Source organism: Camelina sativa, chromosome 8, assembly GCF_000633955.1.
Source record: "Camelina sativa cultivar DH55 chromosome 8, Cs, whole genome shotgun sequence".
Lineage (NCBI taxonomy): Eukaryota > Viridiplantae > Streptophyta > Magnoliopsida > Brassicales > Brassicaceae > Camelina > Camelina sativa.
Window position 1 is genome coordinate 12,414,264 of NC_025692.1, and position 14,006 is coordinate 12,428,269.

The following is a 14,006-nucleotide window of genomic DNA, read 5'->3' on the forward strand; positions in this document are numbered from 1 at the left end:
TTAGACATGACTTTTAAACTGATGGAGGTATCATACTCCTTCCTTAATTGCTTCAACCATTTATTGTATTTAACCTGTACACCAAAATAAAATAAATCTAGAGTTATTAGTATAGATATTATTCTAAAAAAATTATGATTTACCAAATATTTAGGAAGTAATTACCATTCCTTTCCTAATGGTGATTTTGGAAAACTTCTTTAAAAACAACATTGGTTGTCTTTGTTTGAGGTTTTCCCTCACTATCTGTTATCAACATCTTCAATCCAGACTTTGATTTAACCCTTGAAATTGCTACATATAACTGACCATGTGAGAAAACGGGTCTAGGCAAGTATATCCCAACATTTTCAAGAGATCGGCCTTGGCTCTTATTGATAGTCATTGCAAAAGCAACTGAGACTGAGAACTGTCTTCTACGCATTTTGAAAGGCAACATAGAATCTGATGGTGATATCAACATCCTAGGTATGAAAACTATCTTACCAACTCGCGCACCAGTTAAAATCCGAGCTTGTAAAACATGGTCCGCCATTTGGGTGATCTGCAGTCTTGTACCATTCATTAAACCACCATGCGGATCAATATTTCTCATCAACATAATTGGACAACCTATTTTCAAACGAAGCAGATGATAAGGTATACCCGAAACCTTAATGGTATTAAGGAAATCTGGTGAGTAAACCTTATTTTTTAGGGCACGTTTATCTTGAGGGTCAATTGAATCAGAACTTAGATAAATTCTTTCTTCAACTGAAAACAACAAAAAAAACAAAACCAAGATCAATGAATACGATGAATTATGTCTGAAGGATTACTAACAATAAATGAAGGACGATTAAATATGAACTAACCGTTTAGACTTGATAACATGACATCACTGATAGAATTGACATCTTCATTGGTAGGGCAAAGAATAGCTCATTCTTGGAAAAATTTAGGATCCTTTTGTGTGACAAAGTTCTTTCCGTAAACAGCTTCAATGATTGACTCTAACGGAGAGGAACCCTCTGGAATAAGTAACTCTTGTGGGATATCTATTTCACACACACCATCATTAGGCTCATTAATTTTTCCTTCTCCAACTGCGAGTATCCATTTTGAAAACTCTTCTATCTCGCTGGCCTCTTGTTTACCAATGTCTTGAAGCAACCTCATATTCTTTGTCAATCTTAAAACTTTGCACTGATTCCATAAGTATGAAGAGTTTAATGATGCATTGACAATCGCTTCCCTTCCTGCGCCAACAATAACGGGAAGAATTTGTCTGAAATCACCTCCAAAAAGGACAACTTTTCCTCCGAACAATTTGTCTTCTTTACTCCTCATAATATCTTTCAAGCTTCTGTCTAATGTCTCAAAGCAGTATTTACTCATCATTGGAGCTTCATCCCATATGATTAACTTTGCTTCTTTAACCAACGCACCAAGTTCTGAGCTCCNGATTTTGGAAAACTTCTTTAAAAACAACATTGGTTGTCTTTGTTTGAGGTTTTCCCTCACTATCTGTTATCAACATCTTCAATCCAGACTTTGATTTAACCCTTGAAATTGCTACATATAACTGACCATGTGAGAAAACGGGTCTAGGCAAGTATATCCCAACATTTTCAAGAGATCGGCCTTGGCTCTTATTGATAGTCATTGCAAAAGCAACTGAGACTGAGAACTGTCTTCTACGCATTTTGAAAGGCAACATAGAATCTGATGGTGATATCAACATCCTAGGTATGAAAACTATCTTACCAACTCGCGTACCAGTTAAAATCCGAGCTTGTAAAACATGGTCCGCCATTTGGGTGATCTGCAGTCTTGTACCATTCATTAAACCACCATGCGGATCAATATTTCTCATCAACATAATTGGACAACCTATTTTCAAACGAAGCAGATGATAAGGTATACCCGAAACCTTAATGGTATTAAGGAAATCTGGTGAGTAAACCTTATTTTTTAGGGCACGTTTATCTTGAGGGTCAATTGAATCAGAACTTAGATAAATTCTTTCTTCAACTGAAAACAACAAAAAAAACAAAACCAAGATCAATGAATACGATGAATTATGTCTGAAGGATTACTAACAATAAATGAAGGACGATTAAATATGAACTAACCGTTTAGACTTGATAACATGACATCACTGATAGAATTGACATCTTCATTGGTAGGGCAAAGAATAGCTCATTCTTGGAAAAATTTAGGATCCTTTTGTGTGACAAAGTTCTTTCCGTAAACAGCTTCAATGATTGACTCTAACGGAGAGGAACCCTCTGGAATAAGTAACTCTTGTGGGATATCTATTTCACACACACCATCATTAGGCTCATTAATTTTTCCTTCTCCAACTGCGAGTATCCATTTTGAAAACTCTTCTATCTCGCTGGCCTCTTGTTTACCAATGTCTTGAAGCAACCTCATATTCTTTGTCAATCTTAAAACTTTGCACTGATTCCATAAGTATGAAGAGTTTAATGATGCATTGACAATCGCTTCCCTTCCTGCTCCAACAATAACCAGAAGAATTTGTCTGAAATCACCTCCAAAAAAANATAATATCTTTCAAGCTTCTGTCTAATGTCTCAAAGCAGTATTTACTCATCATTGGAGCTTCATCCCATATGATTAACTTTGCTTCTTTAACCAACGCACCAAGTTCTGAGCTCCGTGACATGTTGCAAGTAGAAGTTTCATTTGGATTTAAAGGAAGGGCAAACCTAGAGTGAGCTGTTCTTCCTCCTTCCAGCAGTAGAGATGCAATACCGCTAGATGATGTATTGAGAACAATATGGCTGTTGGATCTTATTGCTGCAGACAATACTTTCCACAAAAAAGTTTTCCCTGTTCCTCCAAATCCATATAAAAAAAGACACCACCTTTGTCGTTGATAATAGCTTCCATTATCTCATCATAGATCTTCTTTTGTTCTTCTTTTAGCATCATTTTCCAACTATCATGTTTCTTTGCTAAATCCTCACGGTTGTAGTTGAGTTCATCCATTATCAACTGATTAGGCAATGTTACATCTTCAAGGGATATGTGTGGCATAAGGTTGTATTTTTTCAATGAACATTCATTTATTTTCAATAGCTTCTGTAACTCTCTTAGTAGCAATTTCTGTTTTTCCAGTTCTGACAAACAAAAGTCTACAAAAAAAAAAAATAGTCATATGGTTAGAGAAATTAAATTAAGCTATCATATATTTAATGGCTGGTATATATTATAATTACATTAAGCTATATAAGTAAAAATATACCTGGACGTTGTCTCCTCTGTTTTTATTTTCTCTCAATATCTTCTGATAGGATTTTCCATGTTTCTTCCCATACAGTTTTAGGAGAAGTTAAACTTTCAGATATAAGCATTATCACAAAAAGTCTACGACAAAACTTGGATGAACACCAAAAATTAGCTTCCTTTATGCCTTCAATATACTCTTTGTCATCATCTAGCAGTCCTAGAGCAAAGCATGCCTCTTTATAGGTTTTATAAACAACACCTTTGACAGTTTTGATGTCGCTGAAACTGGTAGGACCTGTTTTGCTGTTGATGAGAATTCGAAGATGGTAGGAATCTTCTAAATTATGTGGCACATAATTGATTCGCCCAATAGAGAAACCAGTTTTACCTCTCCGACGAAACTCTTTCTCCTTTTTATCATAGATGTATTTATTTGGAATCTGTTCATATGTAAGCTTTTTGGCTTCCTCATCCCTTAGACACAACTCAAACCAAGCCGTAAACATCGTCTGATCAAGAGTTGGGCGATTTAATACGGTAGTTGGCTTGTCGCCATCTTTGTAGAAAATAGGTTGCTTCCCTTCCTTATCGAATGTAAGTTTCACAACAGGTGTTGTTCTATAGTGTATAGGATATTGATTCGTCCTCCAGAATGCTTCACATGCGGAAACATATCTGCAAATTGTAAAAATTCATATCATTCAGTTTGTAGCACGAAATAAACATCTTATAACGAAAAAGTTAAATGTTTTCTAATGAAATATAGTTAAACCTGCAGTCAAATAAATCTTGAACATCATCCTTTTTTTTTTGTCTCTTTATTATTGACACCATCGGAGGAATACTCAGTTTCATCCTCTTCTTCACCGGCCTCAACAGACACAATAACACGATCTTGACCTTTGTGCACATACTTAAATAAGTACTTGAACGATCCAGTTTGGTTACACCATTCCACGTTAATGTGAGCTCGGTACTTTAGAGAAAGTTTTCTGTTGTATGGGACGACATATGTATTGTCGCACTTGAAACCATTCTTCTCTATAAAACGGCCATCATCCCTCCTCCTGTAAATTGGATATCCATCTCTGTCTAAGTTTGTTGTATTAACAAATTCCTTAGGATAGAACTTTGAACATTTTCCTCCAACCATACACGGAGAGTTAATATTCACACTTCCACAGGGACCATGAATCATACATTCTTTGACAACTTCGTAGATTTCTGGATCTTTCTCTTTATCTGGGATTTCAGCACAAATTATCTTGTCGATATGATCGGCTGTTTGGAACTTATGTTTTTTATCCATCCAGACAATAATATGAGCATGAGGGAGACCTCTTTTCTGAAACTCAATCTGATAAATAGCTGCAAAATAGATGATGTTTATAAATATCTTTACATTCAATGAAATCTATTTTTGTAAGTATAAAATTTAAAATTTCAGGTATAAGACATTTACCTCAAACTGTTTTGCCCAATATATGCTTCTTAGTTAAATCATCCATAAATTTCTCTAGTTTCATCTTAAAAATCCTGCAAATGATGTCAGGCCGATCATCAGCTTTCAAATTCCTCTGATTGACGAATCTCGTGATTTCTGGCCACTTCATGTTGCAAGTGAAAGTTATAAAAAGGTCTGGGAACCCAAAATGTTTACATGTACACATGGCATCCAAATAATTTTGCCTCATATAACTTGGTCCACCGGTGAAAGAAGGTGGAATAACAACTCTGTTACCATGATTTGTGAGATCATTTTCTCCATAATCTGCTGCTTGCTGAATCTCCTCTATGTCTAAACTCCTTAATTTCTTCTGATTTTTTTTTATGTACCGGAGACGATAAGACTCAATCATAGTATACGTATCAACCAAGAACTGCTGAAATAAACGCTTAGTACAGAATAATATATGTTTCTCATCTTTCCTTTCGTGTAGCCTATACGCGTACCACTGCCTCATACTTATATCCTTGCTCTTCTTCTTCTTTGATCCTTTTTTAGCTGTCTTTTTTAAACCCAATGTGTATCCATCTTCACCGAGTGGAAATAAAAGAGGATATTGCAGAGCAAGATATGAGATATGACACTCATGAATTCTTTTCAACTTACCAGACTGCATTTCAATAACTATATCACGCTTATTCATTTCGTCATTGAAATCTCCAGGTATCAATGCTGCAACTTCAGAAGCAGTAGGCAAGTTATATTTGGTGCCATCTTTCTCACGTGTAGACACGATTCGCAGATGGAAATTTGCTTTTTCTTTTTCTAAAGCAAACCTATCTCTTGCATAACGAAAATGTTGTACGTAAGGATTTATCTCATTCAACATCTTCTGTAGTTTTTCAACAATTTCCTCTTTGAACTTTCTCTTTTCAGATCGATTCTCATCATCTTTACTGAGAAAAAAAGAAGGATAATATAAGATCAAATCATGTAAATGGAATTAATTGTAAAATATTTTGACAAATAAAATTTAGAATTTAGGATTTATAATTACCTCATTATATTCATTCGGTTTGCAACTTCATTTTCAGTATCAACAATATATAACTGTTGAAACTTTGGATAGTCGCAAAGTTTGGGTTTCAAAGAACCCATTAGATGATAATTTTCGCCTTGTAGAGCAAACATAGAAGGACCTCGACCTTTCTTTACTGAACGATCCACTTTACCTCCTATAGAGGTAAATGAGAATATCATGTTATAAGCTCTGATATTTTCTCGGAAATGTTTGGCTAATTCATCATCAGATGTTAATAACCACAAGAGCAAAGGTGGAGATTCTCTCAACGATGGTAATTGAATTTGTCCATGCATGCAGCATCCACTGTATATTGGTGTTTTTGTATCCTTCCTCCTATTTAATCTTGCACCATACCAGAAAATAACACCACAATCTTTACATGTGTGGATAGGATCACTGTCATCATCATAAGCTGGATTTGGTTAAAAATCTGTTAATTAAATTTGACGAAACTGACTATCCGATATAGTAAAAACAATTTTGTTAAACATACCGTCTTTTGGGTTCGTCATCTTTTGTTTCTCCGTGCAACTTATATTGTTCTTGACAGTTGATTTAGGTTAACCAAACACCTTTTGAAAAGCCTCATCAAAAAGGGTTAGGAACTCATAACGACTTTTGGCTTCTTTGTGTCTATGAATATACGTAAATATAACCTCCATTATATGAATATACGTAAATATAACCTTTTGAATATGGACTGATCCTTGATTTATTTCTTTGAGAAGACAAACGCCGGATTGGAGAAATGCATACATTAGGTGTATCATAATCTGCAAAATCTATATTGGTAGGAGGTGCATATCCAGAACCTTACGAACATAAGAACTACTATGAATTAATGGAGGTAAATAATTATTTATAATCTATAATTAAGAGGTACATACCATGGAGGATATTTCTTGAAGTCGATGGTGTTAATGTATTGATTCTGCTACTATTTTTATATGTTGACCTCCTTTCTGACCTCTCTGTAGATTTGATAATACTTGTATTACTATCACTTATATTTGTTAAATCCTTCAACATTTGAGCGAATATAGAGTTGATAGAGACTGTATTATTAGATCCAATATTTTTAGGAGCTGTATCAACATGACCTGACAAAAAATAAGAAATGTTTTAAATTGATGGAGCTATATGATTATGTATAATCTATACTAAAGAGTTACATACCATGGAGTACTTTTCTTGAAGTGGATGGTGTTACAACAACTTGTTTCTCATTTTTTCACATGTTGACCTCCTCTGTGACTGCCCTGTAGGATTGCTAACACCTTTATTACTTTCAGTGATATTTGTAATATCCTTCAACACTCGACGAACTGCAGATTTCATAGGGACTGTATGATTAGATCAAAGAGATGGCTGTGCTGGATATTCGTTTTCAGAAGATGTATTTATCCAAGATTTCTTTTCTTTGTTTGGAAAATGTGGAGTTTTATGAGTTCTGTTCTCACTTTCATCTTTCCTCCGTTTCATATTCAATGATTTAACAGTATGTTTAGAAAAACTCTGGATAGTAGAAAGTATAAAAACTCTGTTTGCGTAGAATGAGATGAAGAAGGATAATTTTGTTAGTTGTTGTGATTGCGTTTAATTACAATAGTAATTATAAAGATGTTTATTCCTATTTTAGTTTCTTAGATATAATTCATCTTTAATATTTTTTATGAGTAGATTAATATGTTAGATAGATTTTTTAAAGAATTGTGGTAAGTTATAATTGCAATGCATATACGCATTTCCTTATACTGTAAAATGTTTCCGCGAGTGAGATTGTTTCGTTTTTAAAACATACCAAACATAATTAGCTAAATAGACGCCAAAATCCAGAGTAAAACAAAATAAAAGAACATGGTGCAACAACACTTATGTTTTAATACATAAAAAGATAGATGCATAGGTTTCACTTATAAATATCGACTTTATCCTTGATCTACTTATGCAATTGTTCCTGTGGCTTCATCATGATGTCCCATCAGGTTCCTTAGGTATTACGACGCCGCAAATTCAGAGCTGACTATATGAACAATTTCTTAGAGCTGAACATATTAAGAAGAGATTATAAATATTTGCGTTTTAAACTTACTTTGTTTTGTGATTTTCCAAACCAGCAATGTTTGGTTTTATGAAGATCCTTGATGAGCCATTGCGATTGACAATGCATGGTTTCCCTATCATAGTCAAGATGTTCTACTAAATTTGATAATAGAATTTTATACAATAAAGTCTAAGATCGATACATACCTCCAATAACACCAACATTCCAAAAACGTAAAACACAAAACATTGGCTCGGTTTTGTATGTGAGATGACATCCTTTTAATCTCTAATAATACATAAAATACTCAGCATACAATCCTTTTGCATAACACTTGAGCGTGTCATTCCTATTTTTATTAAACCATAAAACCAAGGTTATTATTTTTTTAGTATCTAAATATGATAATTCTAATTGATGGAGTAAAATCAATAATCCACATGCAAATGTAACAACACATTATCACCAAGTTTGAACCCAAATTAGTACCTGCCATTGAGAAGAGTAAAGACTACTTCATCATAATCATTGACACTACCATTGTTAGGTTTATGCTTCACATCAATTATACAGCCACATACATCTATGTTGCATTAATACAAATAAATAGTAGTTAAATTTATTATATGTAAATATGATAAGAAAAAGAAATGAGAAATTTGGCAAATTGAATGGACTTACCAAAAGATGAACCGTCCAATGATTTGCCATTTTAATGTCTAAAAAGTCTTTGAAGCGATACAATTCACCCACCCCCTCATCTACTTTTATAATCATCTCAGTTTCCTCGATAATTCTGATCTAGTAAGGATGTGTTATGTTTCTCTCTCTGAGTGTTGGATGGATGACCTTAAATTTATCAATCCAATACCATTCACCGTCATATATATATCTTGGAACCTTCTTCAATAGTGGATCGTGGATTAAAGTTGCTTCAATTGTGTGACCCTTGCATGTCCAAAATGGAAATTATCTTAGAGTCACTTTTCATGCAATCAAACAGAGTTTTTAGCTATAAAATGAGTAAAAAGAATATACAAAGTTGAGATTTACCTCTTTATCCACCAAGAGCATGATCCTTTTTTCGAAAAAATCATGTGTCTTCCAAGTACTCAAGACCTTAGCGATGATCCTCCAATCGGTCCTTTCCGGACTGAGATCAGCAATTCTTGTGATAACCATTTTCTCAAATGAAATTTATAACAAAAGGGAATTGGAAGAGTCCCTTCACGTACATATGTCTAACGTAGACAGCCTTCCACTATTTTTTATTTGTTTCCATTAGATGTTGAAATCTTTTATAGATATGCACATTCCATTAGATAGATTTTGTGAAGATTTGATTATGATACAAATCAAATCATCATCCTCTTTTCGACATATATTATTGTAAAATATATATTTAGGAGAATATCTGAGCAAGGTTAGTTCCTATGTTACGTAACAGTAAATATACTCGTTCGTATTAGAGAATAATTATACAATCTTTCTAGTGAAATATAAATTATGATTCTATATATGTTTACTTTTTATAAAATGTTTAAAGATCGTGAACATATTCTAAACAAACAAGGTTGTTTAAGATTTATATTTTATTGGCATCTACAATGTGTTAAATGTATATTATTATTCACTATCGTATTCATAGTGATTTTTGGTATGAATTTAAATATCGATAAGTTAGTATTTGTATATTATTTGTATATTATATCTATTATAAATAGACATTATCCTTTCTTATTCGTTATAAGTTTGATATAAATGAAACTGACAATAAGTAAAAATATTTGTTTTACCACAAATCTTGTTATGAAACTAAAAATCTTACAGTTATAATTTAGATTCAAATCTTAACAATAAAAAACAAAAGGACAAACATAGTTATCTTATTGCATTAAAGTTAAAAAAAAACACTATCTCAATCACTTCCACCATCTTCAGCACCTTGGTTGTAGTACTCAAGCCTGCATAATTTCAGTGGGTTAATATTAGTCATTTAATTTTTTTTTTTAATATATATCAAAATGAAAATTTATCAAATCACCTCATCTTGAAATCTTGGACTTCTGCAACTGGGGGATTAAAATGAATCCTTGATACCAGCGGGGTAGAATACAGTTCAATTCTTTGACCTATTAATACAAAAAATATATAAGGTTTATATAAAATTTAAAAGCATTTTTATTTTAAATCAAATAATTCTATAAATACTAATGTACAATAACTATAGTACTTCTAGTATAAATATTCGACTGGTCTATGATAGTCATTAATAATACTCTCCATAACAATGTATAATAACAATTATACAAAGTCAAATTTAATTAACGGAACTTGGGTACTTGGCATGCCAAAATTGCAAGACTGCAACAACATGATAACATCTTGTTGCAAACCAATTGTTGGTAAAAAAAGCTGGCTGTCTCATTATATGCCACACACTGTATCTCCATACCACTACGAAACAATGAAATATATTTTCAGTATATACTAAATTTAAAAACTGCTTGATATATAACTGACATGAGATGCTAGTGCAAATGTTTATTTACCTCAAATCTCTTAGCATAAAACGTAAAATCCTCATAATCTCATATGGAACCTCCACATTTAGATCATGTGCATGGATCATTGGTTCGACATTGACGACTTCACCCATGATGTCTAATAGAAAACGAAAATATTGTTCTTAGATTATTGTTAGGATATCATGCTAAAATATATGAAGGTACAAATACGACTTTATATTGTTGGAAACTTACCTACTGGGCGTTGTGTTACAGCATGATATCCATCAAAGACTCTGTCAATAGTTTCGAAAGTAAAGAAGTGATTGTTGGAAATCACTTCTGAATTTTCCACGATGGTGTCATTGATGAAGATAATCTTGTGATCACATTCAGTGTGCTTCAGACGTCTATCATTATAACAGACAGAGAAATTGGAAACAATCTTCCAATCATTTTCAGCCATTTGATTGTTGAAAATTTCGAACAGATCCGGAGTGATAGTTGTTTCAATTTTGTCACCTTATATCAAAAAGATTAAACATTTAGTTCCACAATAAATTTACTATTTTCGCATATATAATTGATTCTACGGAGATCATGTATAGATACTTACAAAGACATCACAAATGATTAGTTGAATTGTGGAACCTTCTGTGAATGATGTTTTTGATTTTTTTGCGTAAAGAATCCTTGGAAGCATAGAAGGTAGGTTATGGAATGTCATATATTGCTTCCTTTTATAGACAATATACGTCGTTTACGAATCGTTACGACGATTTTTTAATAAAGAGAAAATTACGACGATTTGTTAATAAAGAATAAATAAGAATATTCTAAAATTATTAATAACCGCATATATTCTCTGATATCTTGGGTCAATATTCGTTTACCAATTATCATATCAAATCTTAATGTAATAAATTTAGGTAGGGAAAATTTCAAAGTAAAACAATGGGAATCGAAATCTTACTGTTTTATAAATGGCACGCATTGGTTTTATTCAATGCTATTCAATTTTGAAATGGCATGCATATGTCAATCATTATCAGTTTCTGTCGAAAGTTTTTTTAGAAAATGAAACAATAAATTGGTAATAAAGATATAACTGTAAGATAAACAGTAAGATTTGAAAAAATTTACCAGCACAGCAGTTTCTCTCATCCTCTGTAGCATTTTCAAGTGATAATGCATCTGTTAGATGAAGAAAGTTGTCTGGACATCTTGGAGGGATTGGAGTGATGCAAGTTTGCATTGTGATCAATGTTTGGAAAGAATTGTTACAGTTCCTAAAAGTATGCTGATTTTCAATAACTTGAAACTTGTAAAGAAGAAACCATTGTCCTTCTTGCAACACGTCTCTGAACCTTCAAAAGTAAAACCGACTTCGGAGTTTAGCTTCAATTATTTTTCCCTAAAATATAAGAAGAAACACAATTGAGATTTAAATGTTAAAAAGATGATGGATTAAATGCATTTTTAAAACATATACATAGAGGTTTTAGAAAATATAAATGGGTTTTTACCTTCTCATCAACCAATATCAAACATATGTAGATAGGCTGACTTAAAATGATTTGGGGTATCCACATCCTCAGTACTTTAACAGCAACACTTAACCTGTCTGTTGTCGGATTCAAATCCTCTATGTATGCTACCATTTTTTTGCTTTTTTCTTGTTATAACTTGAATAGAAGAAAGAAGATGAGAGGTGGAAGATGAGAGGTGAGAGGTTATAATAGTTCTATAACAGTTATATAGGAAGATTATAGTAAATGTTTTTTGTTGGATATATCTAGAAAAGAGGAAAAGAGTGATTGGAGTAACGTCCACAATTTATGTCTTTTTCTTAATGTCAGTTGTAAATTTATAGAATCAAAACAAAGACTTTGGAAGTATGTAAATGTTTATATTTTGACTTGAATTCATCCATGCATTGGTTTACTTTAAAAATATGAATTAGATTATAAATTCGAAATCTGTAATGTAAAATCATTTAAATAATATTTATAATGTACTATATTCAATTCTACAGAATGCTTGAATTAAAGTATATTTAAATGAAAAGAGAAACATAACAATAGATTACGTTGTGCATCACCATAAAATATTTCAATCATGTAAATTTTGTTACAATAAAAATATGAGTCAGTATCAAATGTCTCTTTATTGATGGATACATGATGAAACTGATGGATTTCAAAGTATATTTCTTCATCATATACTCCATTGAAAGTTTTGACCCCTATAACAAGTCTTTACCATCATCAATGTCTCTGTTGAAAGAGATCCTATTTTACTAATTTAAAGATTTCTACATTAGTAAATGAATTATTTTTGATTTGTCTCCAAGAGTAAAGGAAAAAAACTAAGCACTCAAAAACTAACCACTCAAAACTAAGCACATTCTTGAAAAAATACCATAGTAATTTATTGATGACAAAGCAATCTTATATAGAAATACGATTAAAGGTAAGCATTATAAAGATGCTTATTATTGTTCAACTGAAAAATATGAAAATAACAAATTCAACCAAACATGGAGTAGGACTATGCTTTTCCGTGATCAACATCTTCACAGCTAATGACTTCATTCAAATCCTTGGTAGGATAATCTCCTTTATCTTCGGTGAAATCAGTAGAGAGATTGGAACATTGTTTCTTACTTGTAAATGATTGATCAATGGTAGGGTGGATCGATTCTGTTTTGCGCTTCGACGAAGGAGTTGAACTGGAAGAATGATTAGTTTCATATGGCTCAGTGCCATTGGTAATCATCAGTGATGCCTGCATGTAAATAGTATATACATTAGAGTTATGCATTAATAGTATAGATATATATAGAGTCATATATATAAGTTCAAATAAAAACCTGTTCATAATTGGTGAGACTAATTCGGTCTATAGTATTTTCCGATTCTTCATTACCAATTTCCATGAATTTATTGCCTTCCTAGACATTAGCAACCTTGTAACTATCCCTAGCACCATAAAGATTGTCCCCAACAATACATATCAGAAATTGAAATGTCTTGCCACAGACAGCCTTAATTGGATCATGGATCAGATTAGGATCCATAATCTGCATAAGTAACATTTTGTTAGATTCCATATTTTGTTAACACATGTGTCTATACTAAAAGAAACTACCTCTTCAAATGAACCATTTAGTATTTCAGCTGCGGAAACACCCACGATTTTTGATGCCCAAGTATCAAACGGGAAAATTTTGGTCTCACCACTTTTGTCCTACACATGGACATGTAATTTGTACCTAAAGAGGAATAAATCATCGAATATATCAACAAACAAATACTAATATTTCAATAGTAGATCACAATTTAGCTTAATTAGAAGACTTACTTAGGTTCAATCAACGTGGCCCACTCGTTACAGGTTTGACACCTCCACCTTGGTTTGCTTGATTTCTTGACATCTTCCAATTTAACTGTCAGGTCCTCTTTATCGACCTTCTTATTACACTTTTGACAGCTAATATAGAACCAAGCCCAATCTGTATCGATTGCTGATATAGTACATGCGATTCTACATTTTCCTACCTATCAAAATAATATAACATCCTTAAGCTTGTATCACATTGATTATCTATTTTAGATTATGTAAATTACCTCTGTAAATTATAAATGTAAATGTAAATTATAGAGTATATCATAAATGTAAATTACC

At 32.5% G+C, this 14,006-nt stretch overlaps 3 protein-coding genes and 1 long non-coding RNA gene across 4 annotated transcripts; all 4 read right to left on the reverse strand.

Annotated features, from left to right (window-relative positions):
* On the reverse strand, window positions 176-535 carry LOC109125921 (ATP-dependent DNA helicase PIF6-like). Its single transcript, XM_019228725.1, has one exon. It carries the CDS (start codon window positions 533-535, stop codon window positions 176-178), a length of 360 nt encoding a protein of 119 aa, XP_019084270.1.
* On the reverse strand, window positions 1,415-2,997 carry LOC104709465 (ATP-dependent DNA helicase PIF1-like). Its single transcript, XM_010426075.2, has 4 exons — window positions 2,874-2,997; window positions 2,596-2,805; window positions 2,313-2,498; window positions 1,415-2,013 (listed from the first exon to the last, which is right to left on the reverse strand). The coding sequence occupies exons 1-4, from the start codon at window positions 2,995-2,997 to the stop codon at window positions 1,415-1,417; spliced, it is 1,119 nt and encodes a 372-aa protein (XP_010424377.2).
* Window positions 3,276-6,280, reverse strand: LOC104709466. Its single transcript, XM_010426076.1, has 5 exons — window positions 6,262-6,280; window positions 5,742-5,919; window positions 5,351-5,640; window positions 4,083-4,605; window positions 3,276-3,912 (listed from the first exon to the last, which is right to left on the reverse strand). The coding sequence occupies exons 1-5, from the start codon at window positions 6,278-6,280 to the stop codon at window positions 3,276-3,278; spliced, it is 1,647 nt and encodes a 548-aa protein (XP_010424378.1).
* LOC109125860 lies at window positions 10,071-12,043 on the reverse strand. The gene is made up of 5 exons (XR_002032986.1): window positions 11,846-12,043; window positions 10,936-11,733; window positions 10,575-10,841; window positions 10,365-10,476; window positions 10,071-10,269 (listed from the first exon to the last, which is right to left on the reverse strand). It is a non-coding gene; the product is annotated as an uncharacterized LOC109125860 (long non-coding RNA).

Coding starts and splice junctions, on each gene's coding strand:
- LOC109125921 (XM_019228725.1), bottom strand. CDS start 535: ATGGCGGACCATGTTTTACAAGCTCGGATTTTAACTGGTGCGCGAGTT.
- LOC104709466 (XM_010426076.1), bottom strand. Junction 5,641..5,741: donor AACCGAATGAATATAATGAG/GTAATTATAAAT, acceptor TTTTTTTCTCAG/TAAAGATGATGAGAATCGAT. Junction 3,913..4,082: donor GAAGAAGAGGATGAAACTGA/GTATTCCTCCGA, acceptor TACAATTTGCAG/ATATGTTTCCGCATGTGAAG.